The 15284-nt window shown below is 50.2% G+C and overlaps 2 protein-coding genes across 2 annotated transcripts; one reads left to right on the top strand and one right to left on the bottom strand.

Moving 5' to 3' along the window:
* The first annotated feature begins 8194 nt into the window (after positions 1–8194).
* Positions 8195–9004, top strand: RNF223 (ring finger protein 223). Its single transcript, XM_010194591.1, has one exon. The coding sequence runs from the start codon at positions 8195–8197 to the stop codon at positions 9002–9004; it is 810 nt and encodes a 269-aa protein (XP_010192893.1).
* A 3419-nt stretch (positions 9005–12423) lies between these two features.
* LOC104548546 (tyrosine-protein phosphatase non-receptor type 11-like) lies at positions 12424–15175 on the bottom strand (the record flags this gene model as incomplete). The annotated part of the gene is made up of 5 exons (XM_010194592.1): positions 12424–12526; positions 13001–13101; positions 14046–14197; positions 14668–14735; positions 15021–15175. Coding segments are annotated over 5 exons (561 nt in total), but the record flags the coding sequence as incomplete, so codon positions are not given.
* Positions 15176–15284: the final 109 nt, after the last annotated feature.

Raw genomic sequence — 15284 nt, 5'->3', positions numbered from 1 at the left:
GACAACTCACAAAGATGTTTTTCTTACTGTAGTTCCAGCCAGTCTCACATCTGGGATATGATCCTATACTCCCTTAAGCAGTTGAATGATTAACTCTATATGTCAGTAACACAAATTAATATCCAACTGCAGATGTAATTACAAAAACGAAACCAATTATGCACCAGCCATCGCTGAAGTGTCACACTTGAAAAACCATTCAGCCACTGCTTGGAGAAGATCAATTCTATCAATACTTCAGAAACGAGAGAAATCCAAAGAAAATGTAGACACAGTATATAAAATAGGGATATAAAATGACCAGAGTTTACAAAGGACAGCTACAATGGCATGTCCTGAGTTTATTCATCACGTCCATCATGTCTGTGTTGGGTAGGTAGGCAAAGAAGGAATAATTTCTCTCTGGGGCTTTAGAAAAAAGAGGGGGGGAAGAAAAATATCAGAAGTATTTGCCCACAAAGTTTTAGGACTATTATGTGGCTCAGGGATAATTCAGCTTCTGGGATGGGCAAGGGAAGGAGACAGCAGGTGGAGTCCTGTGCTTGCTCAGTGCATGAGTACAGTGCCACCGAGGTGTGGTGGTGGCCTCCCCGCAGCTGGGAGTTACAGAGGTTTCTGTGTCCACCATCCTGCTTTGCTGAGCTTTATGGACAAATAACTTTATAGATTTCTCAGGCCATACGGAGGGACTACATCTGTGTAGGGATAGGGGAAGAAAAACTGCTGTTTCATCCCTGTGGATGGGGAGAAAATGGCAGAGAAATAGAGGGCTTAGGGTCACCCTTATCCTTGGAGATTGCTGAGAAGGTGTCAACCGTCTGATCCTTCCCAAGTTGCTGACTGCTGCAGGGTGAAGAAAGCAAAAGGGACCAGAATGTGGTGTTTGCAGCCTGAAAGGATCAGCACTGAGAGCTCCCAGGGTGTGAGCACTTCCCACAGACACCACAGCAAGGGCTGTCCCTCATCACCACCCACACCAGATCCTTCTTGTGGTGATCTGATGGGGAGCCACAGACCGAAATTCAGCTCTGGTCTACCAGAATATGTCAATGGTCAGATGTAATAGCATCCCAACACCCCCTTCCTGGCTGGATGTTCTCTGGTGAGCGCAAACAGCCCAGCCTGGGGTAAGGCAGCCATTCCTCTGCACAGGCACAAGTGGAGGTGAGCACAGCTCGTGTATGGAAGGGGGCAATTTGGCCAGCAGAGAGTGGGTCCTTGTTGGTCAGGAAAAGTCCCTTGAGAGGAGAAGCAGGGTGTCCCTGCAGACATTCACTCCTCACTGACACCACGGGCCGTTTCCCAAATTCATGATGTCACCGCATGGAGCCGGGAAGTGAGTAACGCTGCCGGAACATGACCTCTGCGGGACAGTCATCACAGCAATTAACAACGTGCTGTGAGAGCTTGTTGCCCTTCGCCTTACTCCTGTCACCATCTCCTCTGGGCCTGCTGATAGTCCCCTCCATCAGCAACAGGCCACGATGGCAGCTGCCTCTGGATAACTAGACCTGAACACAATGGCCACCTTGGTGGCCCATGGGAAGAACATCCCATTTGTGCTTCAGTAAAGTAATTATTTGGTTCCTGTGCACTTTACATGCACTACATCTCAGCTCCAGTTGCACTTGAGCCGCTTACAGCGGCAAAAGGAGCTGGCACTGCAGTTTTGGGAACATCTGAGGACCTTTCAGCTAGGCCTGCTCCTTTTACAGGCCACACTGTGGGCACCATCTTAACTGGAAGAGCTGCCACTGTCACCAAGTACTTCCAAGGACCTTAATTCTGGTGTGATTTACTCTTCCTTTGACTCATTGTTTATGGGTGTCCATATCAAACTTTCCTTGTAAGCCACTATAGAAGCAGCATAAACATTTGGAAACAGTCTCCTAGGCATGGTATCATGGGTGACAAATGATTTAGAGACCACAGTTTAAACATTGGTCCAAGTCATCTACTCCTTCAGAAATAATGGGATAGAAAAAGAGACCTGACCTTATGCCAGGGGAATGGATGTTATTCCTGCTATTTGGGAACCTGGCCGCGAGTGGCTGAATCACACGGCCTGGAGCTGCTGAGGAGCAACAGTCACCTGAGTTATGGGCTATCAGGAAAATTGCTGTGCTGCACCTGTACCTTGTAATGATTATCTAATCGTGGTGCTTTCCTGGTGACTACAGGAAATGAAGTGAGGTGCCAGGTGGATCCTTAAAATAGAGGCACACGACTCCAGAAGTTTGACTTGATCTGCTCCATAGAGGTGGGCATCACTTACAGGACAGGAGTCACCTGAGGGACAGAGTCTTCAGCTCTAACAGGAGCAGTTTCTCTCTAAATTTAAGCTACCTTAGTGGACATTCATTGGTAATGCTCAGCTCTGATGGTGTTTCCCACTCCAGCGATGGCTTAAAGTCCCTCAGCTCTGGCCAGTCACACCTTGTCCAGGCCCTGCTGCTCGCACAGAGGTCACAGCAGCATTTCTCAGCATCGCCTGGGCTTCCTGTGCACCACAAAACTCCCCCAGCTGTAAAACCAGATAACGCCCTCAATAAACCTAATTATTGGAAGGCTCAGTTCACTGCCTTGAGATTGTCTGACAGAAACAGTTAGAGAAGGATAAAATATAATTACATTCGAAGTATCCCACAGCGAGGTCTGGCTTATCTGGTGACTCACCAAGGCTCTTTCCTGGCAGTACACAACATATCCTTTGGAATTTAAATAGCCCGGGCTAGCCCTAGGTGCAAACTGCTGCAGCAATGAGAAGACTTCACAGCCAACACCCGGCCCGGCAGCTCGCTGCACGTGAAGCCAGACAAATAAGAGGAGCTCCATGAGTTAGCATGGGAAACAGCACTTAATGGTGGTGTTTATCATCACAGAGCATTAATTGCACTGAGCATCAGGGCCTTCCGACTCTGAGGAACGCTGTAGGATCAAGAAATAAGAGTAGCTTGAGGCCCAAGAGTTGTTTGCCAGGAAAACTCAGTACATACTGGGTTTCACCACTTCTTCTGCACCCAATTAACAGATGATAATGGCTTAAAGCGGAGAGCTCAGCCATGGGACCTAAAGACCTGGGCCTAAAGTCACAGAAATGGGAGGGTGTATGTGTGTTGTTGCTTCTTTTCACACTAAGGAGCCTGGCTTGAATATTTTCAGATGGTCACGTCCTCAACCCATTGCTAGTGGCTGTTAGAAATAATCTTCTTTTCATTACAAACCCACCTAAATCCCCCTGAAAACAACACATACCCTTTAGAAGATCTCATTAGGCATCCTGGATGGGATGGAAATGGCTAGGGATGCTGGTTAAATAAGGAGAGGTGATGGTGGGAAGGATGTGATCAAGTTCCTTCAGTCACAGTTATTTGCTGCAGGTGGGACCCTGCATTAGGGCTCTGCTGTGAGCCAGCACCCATCCCTCACAGGTTCCCATCTAAATACACAATCCAAAGATTATAACCAAAAGGGAAGGCTTATAGTTCCTTTTCTTAATTTTATTTCATTTATCTAAGTGCTTATAATGTATCTCCTACATCTCATCCCAGTGCTCCAGTCACATCATCCTGTGTGGCTTAGCAAAAATCAATTTAAAGTGTTTTCAGACTGCTGTTTGCACACCTCTGCATGCAGAGGACACCTTTGAGAAGCACTTGAGGTGTGCACGTGTAATGCAAGTCCAGGGAAATGGCAGGATTAATAAAACAGCCGTTTTTACTTAAACCCCCTGTTTCTTTAAGTGCAAATCCCACTGTGCTCCCACAATCGCCTGCTCCCAATCCACTGGGATCCACCCAGGCCCGGCTGCAGCTCCCGACACGCTCAGGCCATTCCTCCAAGCCAAAGATAAAAATACCAGCAAGCCTCCCACTCGCTTTTGGAAGCCCAGCCCTGAGCGTCATCCCGGGGACGGCGCAAGGGCTCGGCACGCAAGCGGCTCCGTGGGGCGGCCCAGTTTGCCCCAGGCTCTCAGCTGCTGGGCTGGACTGGTGCAGTCCCACTCAGCAGTCGCGTTGGGAAACCAATGGATAAAAGGGCTTAAAACTCGCTTGTGTTTTCAGAGCGTGGTCGAAGAGTGAAGCAGTGGTGCTGAACTGTAGCTAATTTTGAGCCCAGTTTACCAAATGCAAGTGATTAAGTGAGCAAGGCTCTGAAAAATCTGCTTTGCATCCCTCCATCAGCCGTCCTGCTATGCCAGCCCTACTCGGGGTTTGCTCCCGGCCTCGCTCATCACTGCACGGCAACATCAATAGATGAGGGAGGACACCACGCCGGTACCCCAAATCAGTTTAAAACTTTGGGAGTTTCAACAGGCTTCTCTTATTCTTAAAAGGCTCCTTTTTGGCTTTCACCTTGCTAAGACTGAACTGTGTGACCCGAAATAGAGAAATGTGGCAGCCAAAGCGAGACTGCCACTAAAATCAAAGGGATTTAGACCCTTCTCCGTCCCATACATTTCCACACACATTTAGAGCGAAATTTCTTGAACTTTTTTTAAGGAATTTCCTGATACCAACCCTGAAACAAATCCACAGACCATCACGTACTGTTTTTTTGAGAAACTGAGCAAGAAAAATGTAGTATTTGTAACAAATGCTAGCTGAAATTTTCAATGTTTGCCTGCTACTTGCTGCGCCTTTCCCCACTTGTTTCCTTATCTGCACGAGGGTAAATTTGCTGGTTCTTTTTTCTGGGTCACGGACTGATGTCCTTTGAACCACAAAGTGTTTGCAAGTCGAATAATATTTCTTTAAGCCAGTCGCGAGCTGCAAAGAATGAACTTTCTTCTCAGTGACAATCCATACAGTATTATTTTGAACAAGTCTGCAGAGGCTTGAAGCAGATAGGACTTTATTGAGTGGTTCAATTAATTTATAAACGGCTTTCAAAGTTATGCTGGGGTTTTTCTATGGTGACAGTCATTTCCGCAACCTTTCACAAGAAATTTGACTGCTGAAAATCTTGGTTTTGCTATTAGTCCGAGGCACTTTTCAGTTATTCATGAAGAAATAAAAGAAAATAACTGGGGTTTTTAGGTGTCCTGTAGTTTTCCCTCGGATCTGCTGCGAAAACGTGGCCAATAGATCTGCACAAATTAGACCAGGTTATCAAGAGTGATTAAAAAACAACCCTTAAAGGTAATCGAAGGATTTACTGGAAAGCAGACGGCTTTCCCCAGCCTGCAAAAGAGGAAGAAATCAGCATTTCCCACATGGCAGGGTGTCCTCCAGTGCTGCCCCTTATCAGGAGCATTCCAGTCTGCCCAGTTTGTCATAGAAACCGGCCCGAGCGGGAGCTGGAGCGCGCCGGCAGCCAATGGAGTGATTCAGGGGTGATGGGGAAAGGCAGGTGGAGCAGGTAAAGTCACCTCCAGACAGGAAGGTATAAAAGAACCTTGAATCGCAGCGGCGGGGCCACTCGTGCACTGGGAGCTGCTGGAGGTTACTGGGAAGCAGCTACTGGGGAGCTCAAATAAGGACGGCGGCTTGTAAATACAAAAGAGCCCCAGCCTAGGGGTGGCCTCTGGAGAGAAGACTCCTCAGGGGGAGAAACCCAGAGCCCAGAACATGCTTTTCTCCTTCTAAACGCCTCCTGACCAGGTATTTATGGACTTTAATCTGCTGTACGCCTCTTACCTTGCTGGGAATTCGGTTGCTCTCAGCTAAAGATACCATCAGGGAATCATTGCAGAACAGCGTCGGCGCTATCTGAGCTGCCTGCTCTCTTCTGCCTGGTTTTATCCTGTAGAAAGCAGCTTTCTAGGACTTATTGGGACATAAAAAGTACTTAACGACTTAGGTTTTAAATCTGAATTTATGTGGCTCGCCTGCATTTTAGTTACTTAGTTCAAGTTTTAGGTTTAGTTGTTTGCTGATGTTCCCAGAGTTGCTGGGAAGCCCAGGTTGTCGGCGAGGTGAATAGCTGCAGGGGCTGAGGCAATGTATATATATATATATTTATATAAAAATGTGATCGTATAGTGGAGAAAAAATAAAAAGGAGCAGAAATAGGGGAGAAAAGAAAAAAAACAACAACAAAAAAACCAAAACCAGAACAAGCAAAAGCTCCAAATTTTAACTATTTCTACTGAAACTCCACTCTGCCTTTAGACACCAGAAGCAGGCAGAGCACAAATTAAAACTGCCTTTCCTGTTCTTCATATCTTCCCAGTTTGAGTCAAACGCCTGTGTTGTGTCTGATCCAGGTGCCCCGTAACACCAAGATGCTGATAAAAACAAGTGAACTTTAAATTTATTAAAGCTAGCAAGCGCCTCTAATGCCACGAGCACCTTTAGCAAAGGGAAAAGGTGGGCAAAAGCTTTGTGTGTTAATCTAAAAGCAACAGTTGTGAGCAAACTTCCCCAAGTTTGCTATCGAGATGCTGCTGCTGCTGCTGCTGCTAGAGCTGTTGTAAAACAACCTCATAAAAGCAGAGCAGCTTTTTCACACAGGTTGTGAAATGAAAGCTTGCGTAAGCAAAGGATCTCTCCGAGGTTACCTTCTGCCACTGGCTTTGCTGCTCATAATTCCTGCCATAAACACCCCAAGCCGAGCAACTGCAAAGAAGCGGGCGTAGGAGATGGAGATCTGCAAAGCCCAAGGTTTAGGCAAAGAACAAACCAGGGGTTTCCCTCATCTCTGCGCCAACTCGGGCTCGGATCTGTAATTCAGCAGCAGCTGCCAGATTGTGCTGAAAACCACGCGTGGTGAGCTGTAGCCAGAATAAAATGCATTAAAAAAACATTACGGCTTGCTGAAAAATGCAGATAGGCTGTGACTGCAAATGGATCTTCACAAAAAATGCCCTCATGTAGAATAAGAGAGGAAAAAGGAGGAAGGTTCTGAAAGCTGGTTTCAGCTCTGGCAGTGTTGGCTGTGATGGGAGAGGGGAGAATATTTCAGCTCTTAAATAATGGAGATGGTTTTTGTGCAATGTGAGGCATACGCAGGCTGTCTGATACCTTGAATTAGCCTTGTAGTGAAGTCCATAGCCTGTACTGGTGAGCCCCTGCTGGAGCGACTGGAAACCTATAATTACAGCAGCAATCTGAGCATTTCGGGCTTGTCACCCGTCCATCTCCCAACACAAAGAATCAAGCCCAGCTCGTTTGGTGACACATCCTTAAAAAATGCTCCCGGGGCACACAGCAGTGCTGGGAACTTCCTCCAGCCAGGTAAAAGTGCTCAAGAGCTGTGAAGTGACATAGCTGGGTTTTGGATGGTGGGAGAAGCTGCATGTCTAGCTCAAGATAACTGGAATTCAGGTCGCTGATAAGGCTGGGGTGAGTTGTAAAGCAGTGGGGACAGGGAAGAGGTGTGTTCCCCCAGGGAAAGCAGGGCAACAAGGAAACGGCGGAGAATTCCCCCCCCCCCGCTCCGCCACCAAGGCCATTTCCTCCAAGGTGGCTTTTCTTGCTGTGTCACGCTGACACCATGAGACGCTTCTTGTGCTGCTTAGGGCCGAGGATGGAGCAAAGCCCACCAGATACCAGCATTTCCTCATCCCCCTTGGCTTCTCTGGGGATGGGAGGGAGTCCAGGCCCCACCATGGCCACACAAAGCCAGGCCGCATCCTTCCTCCTGTGTGGTAGCCCCACAAAATCAAGGCACAGAGCCCTGAGTGAGCACACTAAGGAGAAGAGGTCCAACCTCCCCGCTGCCCCCACAACTCAACGGTGTTATCTGTCTCTTAGGCCTCCCTCGCTCATGCTGCCACCATAATATCTGAGCGCCTCCCGGCCTAGTAGACTGCCATAGCGAGGTCCCTGCTTGACCTCATGGAGTCTTCTGCTCTCCTCCCTGCTCCGGTGGCGGGGAGCACCAGCCGGGGTACGTTGTCCTTATGGTTTTTTCCCCTGCCCAGAAAGGCTGCGCCCATCTGTAACGCCGTGGTGGTCCTGGTGGAAAGGCTTTGGCTGGATGGTGGAGCTCTGCTGGCTGCTTGCTTCTTTGCAGGACGTTTTCCCTTCACCTTCGGTATGCAGTTTCGACAGGCTGCCTGTGTCATTCTCACCTCTGGCAGGGCCCAACTCCAGGACACAGTGGAAGCCGTGAACTTGCTCTTGGTTCTTTATAAGGGGTTAAAGATAGGCCTGGTGATGGGTGTTCTTCACGTCGGTTAAAATGAAGGCTGTGGTTTTCTTCTCTTCCAGAGTCTCCCAGGGCTCTGTTTGTCTCCCGGGGCTCCGTCATGTCGTGTTTCACTCACCTGTGGCACTCCAGCACGCCAGACTCCCCCACCAGCCCGGTCCCTGCCTCTCCAGCCGAAATCCCCATCCCCATCAGCCCCATTGTCATCACCTCCCCGGGAGATGGCAAGAGGAAGGCCAGGTCCCCAACCGACAAGCCGGGCTCTCCAAACCCAACATCCCCAAAGCCAACCTCCCCTGTCGAGTGCTCCATTTGCTTCAACACCTATGACAACACCTTCAAGACGCCCAAGCTGCTCCAGTGCTCCCATGTATTTTGCCTGGAGTGCGTGGCCCGCTTGAGCACGGGGCTGCCCCCGCACCAACCCGAGGACCAGCTCCCCTGCCCCTTCTGCCGGCAGCTGACCAGCATCCCTCTGGAAGGTGCCCCCGCGCTCAAAACCAGCAAGGAGCTCCTCGCCACGCTGCCCCCCGAGCTCCAGCAGGAGAAGGTGCTCTGGATGGAAGGGACCAAGCTCTGCTGCCGCCAGGCATCCGAAGACCCCGAAAATCCAGACTCCTGCATCTCCATCGACGTCGCCATGAGCAAGCCAGAAAGCCCCGAAGCTCCCCCGACGGGGTTAGCGGGGAGGCTGTCCCGCTGCGACATGTGCGACGACTGGAAGCGCATCGTCCTCCTCTCCGCGCTGATCATCATCCTCTTCTGCATCATCCTGTGGCCGGTGCAGTGCGCCCTGAAGACGGGGAACCTCCGCTGCTTCACCAGGACTGTGACGATGAACAGGCCAGAGTATCTGCCCCCTAAACACACCACGGCGGCTGCCCCCGTCACATCGCTCCCTTTCCAGTAGCAGCGACCCAGCAGCTCCTGCCTAGTGAATCCCTGCGGCACTGGGACACACGCACCCACCTCCCAAAATGCTTCCCTGCCAAAGAAGGCGCCTCAGCATCCAAGCTCTCCATGGAAACCAGAGCTTTGGAGGCCATGGACAGGTTTCTGGGACTGTTTTCTCTCCGGCTCCCGGGTGACAGTGGGTGCAGTTCCTCCAACTCCCTTCGGGAATAAAGGGCTATTTTTTGTGACCAGAAGGATCTACATGATTATCCATAAGGAGCTGGGATTGGGAGGGTAAAGCCGTGTCAAAGTTGCATAAACAGAGGAAAACTCACCCCGAGCCACACGCTCGGAACATTTTCCCCTGTGGGACTCGGTGTTGGAGGTACAAATGCTGCCTCCTGCTGACAAAACACGGGTTTGGCACCGCTGCTCACCTGGGCTGTGCTGCCATCCTCTGAACGGAGCAGAGCAGCCGTGCCACTCGATTTTCCTAAGAAAATGCTTAAAAAAATCACTACTCCCCACCTGGAAAGGGGTTTTGAACACAGGGCTGAGCTCCGTTAAGCACACAGACACCGCACCGTAACCCTGCAGTTCCTTAATTAAGTTCCTCAATCAGCAAACTTCATCATTCTCACAGGCAAACAGTCGCCAAAATGAAAGGAGTTTGATCTTTTGTCAGCTTTACCCTCCCAATCTTAAAATGTGTCAGTATTAAGACACAGGCCAGTTGCTTACACTATATTTTTATTTAACGCAGTGATCTTCTGACAGTGATTAACAAAAGTCTTCGTGATGAAGGTGGCTTACAATTAAGTGTTTTCTATTCAGACACACGGATGTAAGACAGTATTGTATGCGAGTACCATACGTGTATGTATTAAATTATGTTTTCTACAATGCAAGGTGTCAAGCTGTAGCAATTACTTCATGTTTTCCCTTCTTACTTGCGAGTTGGGGGTGTTCACTTTGCAGTCCTGAGTCCAGCTGCATTCCCGTGGTACTTCTGTGCTCTGGTCCGTGCACCAGTTGTCCCAGTGCTGTACAACCCTGCACACGTGGACAGCTTTGTCCTGTAAATTCAGGGTGGTTTTGTCCCAACTGCAAGACATCATAGCCTTAGAATCATAGACTTCCCTCTGCATTTACCCAATTTGACCTGAAAAATGAGATGCTGCAAAGCGTGCTCATCTTTCGCTTCTTCCCAGCTGGATGTAAGACACTTCCAGTCTCCTTTTCCAGAAATCCTCATTTGAAATGGAAAATTTTGCCTGATTTGAAGCGATGGCAGAAGTAACTCAAGCCTGTTGCTATGCAGAACCTCCATGCAAAGCTGTATATCTGCACCACCTTCGCTCAGCTGCAGGCTGACGTTATCTGTGCCAGCACAAAACCTTGCCAGGGATCCTCACTTGTGTCATTCTGTCCTTTCCCTGCGTTTGCCACTGAAAGGCGATCTTCACAGCACCGATTTAAGTGTGTTCTTGGAAAAGGTGACTCACCAAGACTTAAGGCACTTCTGTTCCACCTGAGGTGCGTGTGGGACTAAGGCCAGCAGGCAGACACCAGAGAGATGAAGTGCTTTGTTGTTACGTCTCTGTTGCCCGTGTGCTTGGAAATAAAAGTCGAAGGTTTAGCTACCACGCAGCTGAGCCTCTCACAAAAGGAAGATTTAAAGCAAGTGAAAACAGGGTCCTGAATGATTTGGCAATGGGAGACACTCAGGATGCTCCACTGGCCACACCAACTGTCAGTCGCTTTCTCAAAAGAAAAGCAAACTACTGGAAAGGAAGGGAAAAAAAAAAAAGCCTTGAGAATATTCAACATTTATTAAAAGTGCAATAAAAATAAACAGTTCTCCTGTCCCTGCGACAAGGGACCAGGAAGACCAGCCAGGAAATAGAGCCAAGGTACATCACTGTGCTTTGGTTCAACCCCTTCTGCTCAACGTTTGGGGGACTGACACCCCAACCGTGCTGCGAGGCCATCGGAGACCCTGGAGGGGCTTCAGCACCGATGGATCCCACGGGAAGGGGTCCTTTGGCAGGACAAAAGGCCTCAGGGCTGGACCAGCAGGCACAAGCCAAGAGCTGGAATACTCTGCTCAGCAACACACTCATCTTCAACTCACACAGGCCCCTACAACACCCCTACTCGGCAGATACAACACTTGCCTTGTCATACAGCTGCGGGGGGGGAAAGCCGTGCAGCAAGGTAACGGCAGAGCTGCATCAAGCGTAGAGGGGCTCAGAGTTCAGCTCAGAGCGGCCTGATGCTCGCTAGAGGTGGCTACAAGCACAGCGCGTGGTCAAAGCTGCTCTCCTACTCCTCAGCATCCATCAGCCAGGTGGGATTTCACTTCCCTCAGCGTTCAGACTCACAGAGCCGAAGGTGGAGATGCCCACCTCCATCTCCCAGTGCTGCTGTGAAGGCCAGGCACGGGGTGGCTCAGACACACACACACACACACACACACACACACAGATCTCTTGTACCCTAACAGCAGGGATGGCTCGGTGCGCTCGGGCAGGGTTGCATAGGAATCTAGAGCTGGTACAGCCAAAGGGAAGGGTGAGAAGAACACAACGGAGGTGGAAATACCTGGGGCCTCTCACCCTCACAGGCAGCAAGGTTACTTCAGGATTTAGCCTGAGAACACTTCTGGCTTCAAAATGATTGACCTAATGAAAACGTGAAGGTGTACTAACATTTTACTAACGGCCTAAGTGGGCAACCCTGGGAAAGCTCCTAAGCAAATAGCCATTTCCATTCCTTTTATCAATTTGTGTGTAAAAAATAAGAATCTTAAATTAAAAAAAAAAAAAAAAACAACAAAAGAAAAACAAAAATTAAAACTGAGCCTTGATGCCCTAATGAATGTCCAGAGGCACTTCCACATAAATATCCAGCTACTGATAGAAAGGAGCACGGGAGGAGATCCCTCTCACGAATAAGTTAGGACAAGGCGTGTTCTTAAGGCGCAGGCTCTGCTTGCTTCTCACAGTCAGCTTCTCCCTCCCTCGCCGAATCCAAGGTGCTCGGGGAAGGCAAGGCAGGCAACAAAATCTGTCTGCAGCCGCAGAACTTGGCAAGGGTGGACGTAAACGCTGCAAACCCTGCATCCCAAAACAAGAAGGAAGAAGGAGGGCACGGTTTATAACTGGGAGAGCATTGAAAGGGTCACAGAGCTGAGTCACTCAGTGTTTGGAGTCTCTGCAACTTGTTTAAGTACCGCTACCAGCCATGTAAATGTGTTTCCCTCTTGAGATGCCATTCCCCAGCTCTCCCACCAGCAGCATCTTCAGGCTCCAGCAAATTTCATCGGAGCACAGCTTTGACAGCACAGAGATCTGCATGGAGCCGGCTCAAACGCAACATACCCAGACTGTGGTGACACCCAGGGGAGCATTCCCACCCGTACACCCTCCGCACGGCTCACCTCCGGCTCCTTTATCGCCCGCTATTACTCATCCCTGAAACCTTTGGGCTTTTGATGTTGAGGTTCTCGTAGACGGAAGCTGACTCATCCTCAACCCTGTCGAGAAACAAAGCCTCATCATCGACAGCCACGCTGCTCTGGGTCTGTTCCCAGAAGAAGGTGGCCACTGAAAGTGGGTGATGGCCCAGCCAAGCTCCCTTTTCCCTCCCCAGCACTGTGGATAGAAAGTCACAGGCTTACCCCTTCTCCATCCCTGTTTTCTCTCCCTGTGCCCCCTTCCTTCAGATATTGCTGTAAAACCCCCTCAGCGGCACAAGCATTTCATTCTCTAGCAGGCATCCTCCAGAGATGTCACCCAGAGCCAAAAACATGGGGCACTGCTCACTAAAGGCTGGGATTTACTGCCTGCTCTCCTTCCCAAAGCATGGCACACCAGAGTAGGGTGTGCTGACAGCGAGGGGATCATCTCCTTATTTTTAGCCATTCCCATACAACACGATTCCCATTGGATAGTCAGGTTTTGGGTATGGGAGACGCAGGCTGGCAAAGGATAAATAACGTTTATCTTACGCAGACTGGGCCCGTGGTGAAGGGGGCTGCCCTTTGGCTCGGCCTTTCTCCATTGGAGAGCACACGATGTTCAAGTAGTCCCGCTCTTTCCTTTTATTCCTCTGAAAGAGAAAGCAAAGACAATGAAACCCTGCTCAAAGCAGACACAGAAGAAAGCTTTACAAGACCCCATGTGCCAGCAGAGGAGCAGCGGGTATGGGTTTGTGTGTTCAGGGCAGTATTTGGGATGCAGGGAGGAGGTGGGAGAGGTGTTCGGATGAGCTTCAACAAGGCCAAGTGCTGGGTCCTGCACTTGGGTCGCTATAACCCAATGGATGCTACAGGCTTGGGGACGAGTGGCTGGAAAGGACCTGGGGTGTTGGTGGCAGCAATGCCCATGAGCAGCAATGTGCCCTTGAGCCAAGAAGGCCAACGCCATCCTGGGCTGGATGAGAAGGGGTGGTTGGAGGGCAGAGAGGTTCTCCTGCCCCTCTGCTCTGCCCTGCTCACACCACAGCTGCAATCTTGTGTCCAGTGCTGGGCCCTCAGCTCCAGAAGGACAGGAACTGCTTGAAAGAGTCCAGCAGGGCCACCAAGATGATGCAGGGAGTGGAGCATCTCCTGCTGAGGAGCGGCTGAGGGAGCTGGGGCTCTTGAGCCTGGAGCAGAGGAGACTGAGGGGTGCCCTCATTCCTGGGGATCCATTTGGAAAGGGCAGTGTCAGGAGGAAGGAGCCAGGCTCTGCTCTGGGATGGCCAATGGCAGGACAAGGGGCAATGGTCCCAAGCTGGAGCACAGGAGGTTCAAGCTGAAGATGAGGCCAAAGTTTGTGAGTGTGAGGGTTATGGAGCATGGCCCAGGCTGCCCAGAGAGGTTGTGGAGTCTCCTTCTCTGTAGACACCCAAAGCCCTGGCCGTGTTCCTGTGTGACTGCTCTGGTGATCCTGCTCTGGCAGGGGTTGCACTGGGGGAGCTTTCCAGGTCCCTTGCAACTCCTCATACTCTCTGATTCTGTGTTTGGTTGTGGGCCAAGCTCTGTCCTTGCTCTTCCAAGCCAGGGGACTCACCTGCTCCTCCTCCAGCCGCTTCTGCTCGGTCTCGATGTACTGCTGCACCGCCATGTAAACGAACTTGTACTGCGCCTCTGTCTGCACCATGCCCGAGCGCTGCCTGCGCACCATCTGGATCGTTTTGGGGATGTCGATGTCGCAGTCCAGACCTGCTCAGGAGTAAGAAGACCAGGTTTAGGGAGCAGGAATTCAGTTGAAAAATTGCTTCTTAACTTGGAAACCTTTCAGTATTTCGCTGCACACAGCGTAGCGAAGCCTTGAAATATCATGAAAGGATTTGGTGCAACTCTGGGCCCAGGAGATTTTTTAAATCTAATTTATTTTCCTTTTTTCCCCCCTGCCAAAGCACCTTGGACTGAAGATGGCCAAGGCAGGGCTGACTGGCATGAAGCAAGGGCAATTTGGTCTGTTCTGCAGCACATTCCTACAGATCCAGACTTTGGGGGAACCACGTCTAAAAGGGCTGCTAGAATTACACCTTTAATGAACCTCTTTGCCCCCACCCTGCCCTCAATATTCGAATCCACTGCCTGGAGATCAGCTCCCCACAGGGTTATATCCCAGAAGTGGTTGCAGCAAAGCAAACAGTGAAAGCCACAAGACAGACAGCGAGCCATACCTTGCCTGTGAATAATGTCCACCAGGATATCTATCACTATGATGGTGCCTGTGCGTCCTATTCCAGCACTGGGAAGAGAAAATAAAACAAATCATTGCAAGAGGAAACATTCCCCAGAGTGAGTAAACTCAGCTCCCACTGCCTGGCCCATCCTGGGCAGATCTGGAATGGGTGTTTTAGGATAAACCCAGCCGAATGCAGACCCTGAGGAGATCAGAGTCTGAAGCAGAGCTATCACTACCACATCAGGTTTTCTCCCCCCATGTGTATACTGATATCCCAATTACCCACCACCAGGAGTAATGGGAAAGACACATTTTGTATTGCCCCACTGCCAGCCCGCTGGTCTGTACCTGCAGTGCACGACGATGGGCCCCGTGTCTGGAATGCTTCGCTGCGCCCGGTTCACTTGGTCCAGAAAGCTGAGAACCCCTCCTGGTTCATTGGGCACCCCATGGTCTGGCCAGCTAAAATACTGATAGTGCTTCACCAGCCTTGGGCGCTCGTCCTGCGGGGAGCAGAGACCCACCACTGCATCAGAAACCCTGCGTGCTACCAGGCTTCTCCTTCCTGGGGCAAAATGGCCCAGAATTACAGAATATGAGGAGTTGGAAGGG

Source organism: Mesitornis unicolor, unplaced genomic scaffold (assembly GCF_000695765.1).
Source record: "Mesitornis unicolor isolate BGI_N332 unplaced genomic scaffold, ASM69576v1 scaffold48191, whole genome shotgun sequence".
In the NCBI taxonomy this organism is placed as follows: domain Eukaryota; kingdom Metazoa; phylum Chordata; class Aves; order Mesitornithiformes; family Mesitornithidae; genus Mesitornis; species Mesitornis unicolor.
Note: the sequence above shows the minus strand (reverse complement) of the source record. Positions and strands in the feature narration are given on the sequence as shown.